The following is an 11641-nucleotide window of genomic DNA, read 5'->3' on the forward strand; positions in this document are numbered from 1 at the left end:
TGATTTCTTTTGAGACAGGGGATGATGAGAATTGAAATTCAGATATCTCGACGACCAGGTTTTTTTGGTGTACCATGAAGTAGTTATAGTACTGTTTTCTCTATGTAAGGTCAGGTCCAGAAAATTAATTTGATAATTTTTTTCAATTTCTAATGTGAATTTTAGTTTTTGGTGAAAGTTATTGAATTCATTTAGTAAAATATCCATTTTATCCTCTGGTGCTGCGCTCAAGCAGTCATCTATATAGCAATAAAAAAAAGGTATATCAAAATCTATTTTATTTAAAACAATTTCCTCTAGATACTCTAAAACTAATTAAGCGATGGCACTGAATATGCTACACCCATAGCACATCCATCTGTTTGTTGGAAGATTTTGTTTTTATATAGGAAATAAAAAATTTCTGCTAGCAGTCGAAACAACATTAAAGTCAACTTATTTCCTATATAAAAACAAAATCTTCCAACAAACAGATGGATGTGCTATGGGTGCTAGCATATCCAGTGCCATCGCTCAATTAGTTTTAGAGCATCTAGAGGAAATTGTTTTAAATAAAATAGATTTTGATTTACCTTTTTTCTATCGCTATATAGATGACTGCTTAAGCGCAGCACCAGAGGATAAAATGGATATTTTACTAAATGAATTCAATAACTTTCACCAAAAACTAAAATTCACATTAGAAATTGAAAAAAATTATCAAATTAATTTTCTGGACCTGACCTTACATAGAGAAAACAGTACTATAACTACTTCATGGTACACCAAAAAACCTGGTCGTCGAGATATCTGAATTTCAACTCTCATCATCCCCTGTCTCAAAAGAAATCAGTAGTTATCAGACTCGCCGATAGAGCTATTAGATTATCCGATTCTATCAATAGACCTCAGGCCATTAAAAAGCAAAAACAGCACTAACACTTAATTCATACCCACACCACCTTATCGACAACACTTTTAAATCGCGACTGCATGAATTTTACAATAACAATAATAACAATGAAACCAACACGGTAAAGAAAAACTATATGTCTCTTCCCTATATAAAAGGATTATCAGAATAAATTGCAAATCTTCTGTCCAAACATAATATTACGGTTGCTTATAATAGCTACAATCTTTTTAAAAAGAATTTAACAAGACTAAAAAAAACCCCTCTATTAAAATGATCGCATGTTGTATATGAAATTCCCTGCTCGAATTGTGATGGAGTTTATATTGGACAAACCAGTTAGCTACTTAACTCAAGAATACGTTCCCACAAATATGACAAAAAAAATCTCAACCGCCCTCACAAAACATGAAAACGAAAAAAAAACATAAATTTGATTTTGAGAAAACCAAGATCCTGGGAAGTGAACCCAACAGGAAGAAGAGAGAGCTTCTAGAGTCTATACAAATAAAAAAATAATAATGCAATAAATGATAAAAAAGATGTCAAAAATTTGAACAAAACATGTTTTAATTTAATTTAAAAACACATAAAAAGACAATCTCAGAACGCCTATGATGTTAAAATAACTGATTGTTTTAAATGATAAACTAACATCAATAAACAACACATTAGATTTAAAATACATTTTACATGTAGTGACTTAATGGGTATGTCCTATGTTTTTTAATATTATTTTAATTGTGACGTCTACTTGTTAGTACCGAATTTTTACATGCTTGATAAGTCAAAAGTTTAACTTTTAAACCGTATTATGTATGTCATAAAATGTTTTTTTAGTCAATATTACTTCTTCAAAAAGGCATGGATTTCCTGCCGAAACGTCGAAAAAATATATGAAAATGTCTTAGTATCAAATCAAAATTTTTTTTATGAACCTAAGCCCAAGAAAATCTACTCAATATATATAATATATATATATAAATATATATATATATATATATATATATATATATATATACAAAAGGAACATTTTTATTCTCGAGAGAGAAAGAGAGAAAGAGAGAAAATATATCTTATGTCTCTCTCGTACTCATTATCTTACATATGTAATGATTTCACCGATTCACTCCCGTGCAAATTTCCAACATGGAGCGCGCTTATAGAAGTATAACTTCAAAAATAATTTAAGAAATTGTGTGAAAAGAGTATAACCAACAAGTTGTTGAGCTTGTTATGTTTTTCAAAATAGGTGGTTGACTTACTTGACTGCGGTCTTATAGACAACAGCCATGTTTTTTGCTAAAAAAACCAAACTGAATAAATCATCTATCATGGAGCTACTAGGTAACGCTTTGCACATACCTACTTTCAACTAGATAATGTTTCGAAAAAAAAAAAAATTTACACAAAGAAGATAGACAACTTTCAATATAATGAAATATGTAAAAGATGTGTTCTATATTTCGCCTTATGTACCAGAAGTATTTAATAAATTGCTGATGGACATCAACGATAACGAAGAATTAATCAAGTTGTGTATATGTGTGTGTTTTATAACCACTGGTTTTAACAACCAACTGGCCAGTCAAGATTCATCAAGTTCACCATGGAATAAGATAACAACAATTCACTTCCTTTTTTGGATATGTCACCAGAGTTTACAGAAAATCAAACCCACACCAACAGATATTTAAATTATTATTCAAACCAAATAATGAAATTGCATTTCAGGAAGAAACAGAACCCGCGAACAAATGTTTTAACAAAAAAAATAACTAGGACTACCCATTTTTATTTATAAACAAGAAACGCCTTCATTTCGTTTCAGTAACTGTTAGTATCTTTTTTTTAAGCTCTGTGAATAAATGAAGCTTGCTTCATTTATTTGTTGTTAAAATTTTTCACTCTCAAACTTTGACAAATCTAGTCTCTGACTTGTTTCGTTTTTTCTGTTATTTTCTCAGTTTAATGTTAACGTTGGCAAGAAGTAGATTGTGGCCAAAGTCTACAAAAGGATATGTTTTCAAGTATTTAACCCCATTTCTAAATCTTTTGTTAAGAAGAATGTAATTGATTTGGTGTCTTATCAGATTATTTTCGTTGTTTCCTGGTGCACTCCATGTATAAAAACTCTTTGGTGGTAGGTACTTCTCCTAAACGGAAGGACCGATTTTTATGAGATTTTACTCACGAGAATAGATCATTATTTATTTTTCATATCCTAAGAGGTAAGAGTAGTTCAACATAAATAATTTTTTTTTGTTAAAAATAAATTTCTTTTTAATTTAAATATGTAGATACTAAAATTTTTACAATATTTGAAGTTTAAAAATCAACCAACGTTTCAAATAAATCATATTTGTTAGATAGTTAACTGAATTAATTATTATGATTGAATGAAATTGCCTAATTACGCTAATGCGTATAAAATAACAACGTACAATTCTACTCAAATGTAACCTAAATAATTATAGATCAACATTAATAAACTGGGTAGCAGTACACGGTGCGTCATACATAGTATATTAAAAAATATATGTAAACGAAGTGAGAAAAGCTCTAATGAAATAGGAAAATATAAACACATCAAAGAAAAAATTATTAAATATAGTGACCGTAACTGATACGACAATAATTATCAGTGAATTTTGATAACAGTTTAAGATCAATAAGAGTACTAGAGGAATGAAAAATTAACGTTATAATGTCCCTTTATCTCTAGCTATCGCATACGCAGATGACCTGGCGATACTAGTCACGACTTACATGAACTGGAAAATCGAAGATAAAGTCAGCACATGCTGCAGAAAAGTCAATGGCTGGATGGCTACAAACGATCTCGCACTGGCAGGAAGCAAAACGAAAGTGGTCATACTAAAAGGACTACAACGAAGACCCGAGATGACTTTTCAAATTGGTAGTACTATTATAATGCCTACAAACTGTGCAAACTACCTAGGCATATACATCGGCACTGGCCTAAGGTTCACGAAACACTTGACAAATGTAGTCCAGAAAGCGGAAGAAAGAACGGCAGCCCTACAAAGGATCATGCCGAATATAGTAGGCCGAAGCAGCCAAAAACGAAGAATTTACCTGCAAGTGGTACAGTCTTATACAGGAGTGGTACCTTCTATATGGAACATCTGGGCAGAGGTACTAAATTACAAAAAGTATAGAGACATAATAACCAGAGCCAAGCGAAAGCCCCTATTAAAAGTGACAAGTGCGTACAGGACTACTTCAACGATGGCCCTATAGGTAATAGCGGGTACGCTCCCCATTCACCTTCTAGCGAAAGAACGGTAGACGCTTTATAACTTTTAAGACGGTCACCTACCTCAGGTCAGAGCTGCCATTAGAGAACAATTACTAACATAATGACAAGCAAAATGGGAGGCACAGATAGATAAGGCACAATGGACCAAAAAATTAATGCCCAATGTGATAGAGTGGTACAAATGTACATAAGTTCAAGAGAGTAAATTTTTATTTTATGCAGTTCCTGACCGGATATGGTTCTTTCAGATTTTATACGTATCGTATACGAAAAATCATCGATGATAATTGTGTCATAAGTAACGTAGAAGACGATTCGGAGCATTGTATCTTCAGTTGCAAGCTGTTTTAATCAGAACAACATATAATGCGAACAACAAAGCTAGGAGAGATATCCTCTGACAACTTAATACGTGTCGCTATGGAAAGCAGAAAGAATTTTGAATTTCTTATAGACTAAGTAACAAAAATTATGAAGAGATAATCCATGATAGAGAAAGAATCTGAGACAGGATGAAAGTGATCTGGGGCAATCCGTCTCGATTCAAAATTGGTTATCATTATATATTATGTATGAATATATAGTTATGTGTATATGTGTGTATATATGTACTACACTTGTTTACTATACTTACTTATTGTTACCTAGTATTACCTAATAACTAGTATTCCTATATCTTACTGTTACCTAGTCTTCTTATACATTCCATATACTTTCCCCCTGGTTCATTACCGCTCTTAGGTAATACCATCGGCAAGGCCATGTCTCTATTTTACATACATTTTCTTCTGGTTCCTTACCGCTTCTAACTAAGAACTGGCAATCTTCATTTTCAATTCAGTCAGCGCAAGGCACCCCTAAGTTCCGTTCACTAACTGAACACGTACGGGGGTGTCTTGACGAAGAATGGGTGGTTTAAGTTGGTAGGCAGAGTAACAGGAAGGCATCCGTTTGCAGGATCTCCTTTACACAGCGAGAAATGGTCTCAGATATTTTCTTCTGACCTGAATCCAACACACACCGAACAATGGTATGTTGTTTAGAACATTTCCACCCTCATCCAAAAAAATAGATTGATCAGCTTAATGTTACAATTATAGAAAACATTTTTAAAGCTTATCCATGCAAGAATATTTAGAAAGTACGAAGCAGATATAATTAATAGACAGTTTGTCTTTCGTAATGGCTTCGAAACAAGAGAAGCTCTGTATAGTTTCGCAACTCTTGCTCAAAAATGTCGTTATTAACAAAATTATCTTTTCGTAGCATTTATAGACTATGAGAAAGCTTTCGACAAAGTTAAACATAACATTCTCATGGAATATCTAAAGTGAAATGGACTCGAAAAAAAGATATTAACATCGTGAGAAATCTCTAATGGAATCAGCAGGCTGTGGTAACATTGGATGGAAATAGCACTGTTTGCAACAGATAAGTAGAGGTAGGAGACAAAGCTGTGTACTTTTACCATTACTATTTAATATGTACTCCTAAGTTATTTACACAAGCAATTGAAAAGTGCACAGAACATATCAAGATAAATTAATGGTAAAAATATAAACATTCGTTATGCCGACAATACAGTCATTATCGCTAAAGGTGAGGAAGAGCTACAGATACTACTAAACACAATTTGCGATACTGAGGAACAGTTTGGTTTAATAATAAACATAAAATATTGAACAAGTGGACAAAATGAAGTACTTAGTGGTCTGGATTACTAAAGATCTAAATCCAAAATGAGAAATTCGTTCAAAAATAGAGCAATCAGAAGTAGCCTTTTTGAAGACAAAATTTCTGAGTAACTAAAGACTTAATATGCAAATCAGATAACCATTAATAAAATATTACATCCACTCTATTCTTCTTTGTGATGCCGAATCTTGGACTGTTAATGCTGACTTAATGAGAAAGCTGGAAGTTTTCTAGGTGGCTGTTTAGAAGAATTTTAAAAATACCATGGACCAATCATATTACGAACTAACTGGGTTGCACAGAATGGTAGGGGGCAAAGAACTTTTGACCATTTTTTCAGCGAGTTAAACACATAGACGCTTTTAAGGAAAGCAGAAGATAGAGACGAATTTTGCAATGGTTATTAAAGTCAATCTTTATTAGTGAAGTTGGCACTAGAAGAAGAACAACTTAGTAACATTGGAATCACACTATGTAAAAGAATACATAAACATGGTATGACTTATTTAACGTTATTTTTATTTATACTTTTAATTGTAAAAATTATTGCCTTCATTTTTATTGAATATTTCTTAAAATAATGATTACTGCGTTACCATTGTACTAAATACCAAACAAATTATGTGAAAAAATAGAGTCACCCTTGTTACACATTAAATTTATTGCTTTAATAAATTGAAATGAAATTTTATGTCATACTCTAGTTATCATTTCATTACTGTATGGAAAATAAAATATACACGCAACAATATTTTTAGTCAAGTTACCATCCTCCACAAATGATCGAAGATGTCTTGCGAAGCGAATAATGGCCGTTGTACAGGAAAATTACGGGGGGTATATGTTACTATGAAACTCTGTAGTTTGGTCGGTATTATTTCTACCAATCCCAAGTGTAGAGCATATAAAATGTATGTACTCTTTTTAATAGTTGGTTCAATCGCTGCATGGATCCACTCAGCATACGAAAAAAATCATAACATGTTTGGAAAATATACAATCTATATGTTAATAGCTGATCAAATATCTAGCTTCTTTTTATGTATGGCTACCGTAGCTGTGAGTATAACGTCCGTCTTTCTTTTTCCAGAGAAATTTTTACAAACCGTCCAAAGTTTACGGAACTTTGATAGGATTTTAGGCATTTCTTGTCCACTTGAACTGAAACATTATCTTATATTTTTTGGTTTGGGTCACTTACTGATACTAACCCCAATTATGTTTGATGCTTGGACTTGGATCAGTAACCTTGGGTTTAGATTTTATTCTATATACGTAATAAGAAATATTCAGTACTACCAGTTGTCGGTGATTTTGTTTTTATGGTTTTGGTTGGCAATGGAGGTCATTAAAAGGTTCAAAATATTAAATGCTATTTTGGAAAAAGTAGTTGTATCGCCTTATATTTTGTTAAATACAGATTTGAAAAGAGGCCGCTATTCAAATTGTGTAGATGTTTTTAAAATGGAAGAAAAAATCAAAAATATTTCTGGTTTGTACAATGGAGTTTGTGATGTAGTGGACTTAATGAACGATGTCTTTGGTAAAGGGCTTTTGTTCATTATCATCTTTATTATATCTTTTATATTAACGTATATGATACTTCTTATTATCTATATCAGCTTTCCCATAAACGGTGTAGAACTTAGTAAAAATTCACCTGTAGTCAGTGGGGTTTGGATTTTAGAAAATTTTGTAAGTATTTTTATATTATAATATATAAATTTTTATATTATTCTGCATTAATTTGGTTAATATTTATATAAAATAATGTTCAAATGCCGTTTTTTTTTCATAATAATGTCATAATAAGCTGGGAGTTTGCATAATAATGTGCTTCACTTTAAAATCTGGTTTAAAGAGCATGATATACAATTAGAAAGCAGAAACCATTTGATTTTTTTATCATTAGTTTTAAGGATTACATTGCATTTTCTGTTATGAATTAGATGTGCCAAAAAATATGGTTTTTATTTCTAATATTTATTTTTTATATTGTTTAATACTACTTTTTTGGTATTTTCTAAAATAAATTTATGTACTTACGTAACCAACTTCAAGAAGCGAAAGTAGGAACTATCATACATTTCTTAGAGGGCGTACTAAATAAAAAATTAACAGCTTTTACAGAATTTCACTCTATTTTGTAACTTTATATCCATTTGTAAACATTAATAACTTTCTTTCTTTTTAGATAAAAATAATGGCCCTAGCATCGGCTGGCGAGAACTTATCAAGGGAAGCAAACAGAACGATAACTGTATGCTATGGCATTATCAACACTTTAGACAACAACCCGCAATACAATGTAGATGCTATCAAAGAAGAGCTTAATTTCTTAATTCAACAAGCAGCTCACAGAAAACCATGTCTCTCGGCATCTGGATTTTTTGTAGCTAATTCAACCATGATGGGATTTATCATTGGTAGCATCACTTCCTATGTAATAGTAGCCGTACAATTTTTAAAAGAAACTTCACCTTAAATTAAATAAAATAGTTTTATTATGTGTGCTTCTAGTCAAATAAACATTATAATATCAACTGTAGTTCAAAATTAATCTTCTTTATCTCTCTGGAAAGATTAAACAATTTCACGAAAAATTTCGATATACATTATAAAACGTGGACCAAGTTACATTAGAAACTAAAAAAACAAGCATGTAGTACAAAAGCAAAAAGTAAAAAATTATTGATGATTATATATATATATATATATATATATATATATATATATATATATATATATATAAAGTAAATGTTAAATATTGGGTTTGCAGTAATAACTAATAAATTAAAAATTTAACGTTTACTTCCTTACGTTGTCAGCAAATACTTCTGGTTCATTGTTATATATATATATATATATATATATATATATATATATATATATATATATATATATATATATATATATATATATATAAAGAAAGGAAATTTAATCTTTGCAGATAAGTTAAATAGTAAACTCTTAAATATTGGGGAGATCTGCAAGAGAGACTCTAATGAGTATCAATTGTTTCGCCGAACGTTTTCGCCAAAGATAATTAATTTGGCTTCTTTAGGGCTGAAAGAGAAGAAATTATAATTAGCTACCATATATTATCTATTTAAAAAAACTGGAGATCTTACCGTAACTTATAATTGTAGCGTTAGGATGTTAAAATAAAAAAACTTGCTAGTAACAACATAGTGGTTTTTTGTTACTATGTGAAAAAAAAGTTATCGTAGGAAATGTATGGTAACTATGAAATTGAAACGCAAAGGTGTACCTAAGGCTGACCGAAAAAACCAATGCAACTACATTTAAAAGGAATTAATTCTTTGAGTTGTCGGCAATAATTAAATTTCTGATTGTTGGAAAGTTCACATGTGAGGTTCTGTTTTACCAGAACGCATGCGCTGACATGTCAAAGTAGTTCTTATGATTCTTTATAATGTATTAAGGTTCATTGGTGTAACAAAATAAAGTTAATTCCCAGTTTAGGGTAATATTATTATTTAAGATTTTTCTTAATTAAAAATTTTTTTAAAACATTATATTGTTCATGTATTATTATTGTAATATCTTATTGAGATGTATCTAAGAAAAGCAAGGGAATGTTATCTTTTTTAATTATTGAAAATTATTATTTAGGTAGGTTAGTTGTTAATGGATATATCAGTCAAGTTCTGTGTGATGTTGTAGTGTTCTTCATAGCCATTTAAGTAAGTAGTGGTATATATCGCTTAGATTCTTAGTGTCACTCTTAACATTCATGGAGAAATCGTTAAGTAAAATATATGACATTTCAATGAACTCTCTTTTAGATTTATTATTCTCACGGTGTAGTGTGATACGTGATTTCAATAATTGAGAGGTTTGGTCGATGTAGGAATTATTGCAAGAGAGGCATGGAATGTTGTAGACAATGTTATAAAGCATATCTATAGAAGTCTTAGAATAAATATTATTAATTGTTAGTGAATTAGATTTTGTTTAACACTGTCCATAAAGAGGGTACTTCACCTTCCTTCGCGACTAACAATGCTGATGCTGATCCTGATGTCTTTAGTGGGAATCCAGTCTCGGATACTCCTACCAACAAATATTTTTCATTGCCATACTTCAGTGATATCACTCCGGGGTTAACAAGGATTCTGAAAAGTATTGAAAATAGCTTTGGTAATAATAATAATAATAATAATAATAATAATATCTCGCTGAAGGTGCTGCGCTGGAACACCAGCCGGCGCTCACTCAAGCGGGACGACCGAGGCAGCGCATGAAATGGACTGTGTCTATAAATGAAAACATTTTGCGTTTCTATTACAAGGTGACGAACCTCGGTCGAGAAACGAACGGCTATCGACAACATTTGTATGCCGAATTTTGCAGGGAGTACCCAGAGATTCAAGTCACTGAACAGCGAATAGCAGATCAATACCGGGTAATTATAAGAAATAATCTTATCCCAGAGACTAGACGCGATACCATCAAAAGCAAAGTCGAACGGGAGATACATCACCAAGAGCTAGTTGTGGATCAAGTCCATAATGAAATCCCTAATGAGCAGATTCCTGAGCCTCTCATGCAAGAAACTCAACCTGTAAATACGCAGCAGGACAACAGCGAGTTGCACGATAGCCTGGTAAGAGAAATGGCACGTGCCGTACAAGAGTTTAATGGAACAAATCCACTTAGCAGACCACAGCTACCAAAAATAAACTCTTGTAAGAAACTAGGTGCGCTGTTACAATTTATGAACACTGAAGTCCTACCCAATTATATCGTGGAAGCTCATACATTAGAATATTTGCATATGCTGATTTACTGTGCAGCAACAGCAATTGCTAATGTAATGGGCATTAAGATCAGAACACGACGGGGTACTAATATCGAAAGGACATATAACAGAGTTGCACCTTGGGAAAAACGGCTGCTTATTAAAATTGAAGCATTACGTAGGGACATTGGTCAAATCACGGAATATGTTCGAGGGACAACAAGTAGAAGAGTAATCAAAAGAGCTGAAGAAGTAATGATAACCACCGCAAGACACTCACAATATAATCCAGCAAACAACACAGCACAACAGTGCCTGGATACATTAAAACAAAAACTTTCCGCTTACTCAGGCCGACTAAGGAGATACAAAATTAGTAACAAACGAAAATCCGACAATATGCTTTTTGAGAATGTCGAGAAGGCGTTCTATCAGAAACTCAATTCTACTGCAGAAAGTGCCAATAAATCGTACCCAAGCCAAGAAGAAATCCATGAGTTTTGGGGAAATCAACTTTCCACACCAGCTGCTCTTAACACCAATGCTGGATGGATTGAAGATACGGCGCACAACTGCCAACTCTACGTTACTACTCCCTACGAACCCTTTACTACTGAAGAAGTTTCAAATATTATCAAAGAGCTTCATAACTGGAAATCTCCTGGACCAGACGGCATTCAAAACTTCTGGCTTAAGAAGTTTTGGAGTATTCATGAGTGCTTATCAGCATTAATTAATCACAGTATTTCTAATCCGCAGGAAATACCATCTTTCCTAACCCAGGGAACAACTTATTTAATACCAAAAGATCAAAATAACACCCAAGATCCAACCAAATATCGCCCAATTACTTGTCTTCCAACTCTGTATAAATTGCTCACATCCTGTGTAGCCCAGCGTATCTACCAACACTGTGCTCTAAACAATATCATAGAGCCCCAACAGAAAGGGTGCGCTAAGGGTTCCATGGGCTGCAAAGAACAACTTATCATCGACTCTGTCATTT

At 32.3% G+C, this 11641-nt stretch overlaps 1 protein-coding gene across 4 annotated transcripts in view; it reads left to right on the forward strand.

The window, feature by feature from the left end:
* LOC140439259 (uncharacterized) overlaps nucleotides 1-8418 on the forward strand; it is a 242768-nt gene extending 234350 nt beyond the window's left edge. For 3 of the 4 annotated variants that reach the window (XM_072529083.1, XM_072529075.1, XM_072529066.1), the window contains exon 2: nucleotides 8065-8418. In XM_072529083.1, the coding sequence (XP_072385184.1) occupies nucleotides 8065-8355 (291 nt within the window). In that variant the 3' untranslated portion in view covers nucleotides 8356-8418. Of the gene's footprint in view, nucleotides 1-6653; nucleotides 7566-8064 lie in introns of those variants that run through there. The other variant, XR_011950607.1, reaches the window with a different exon arrangement.
* Nucleotides 8419-11641: the final 3223 nt, after the last annotated feature.

The sequence above is a fragment of the Diabrotica undecimpunctata genome, chromosome 1 (genome assembly GCF_040954645.1).
Source record: "Diabrotica undecimpunctata isolate CICGRU chromosome 1, icDiaUnde3, whole genome shotgun sequence".
Taxonomy (NCBI): Eukaryota; Metazoa; Arthropoda; class Insecta; order Coleoptera; family Chrysomelidae; genus Diabrotica; species Diabrotica undecimpunctata.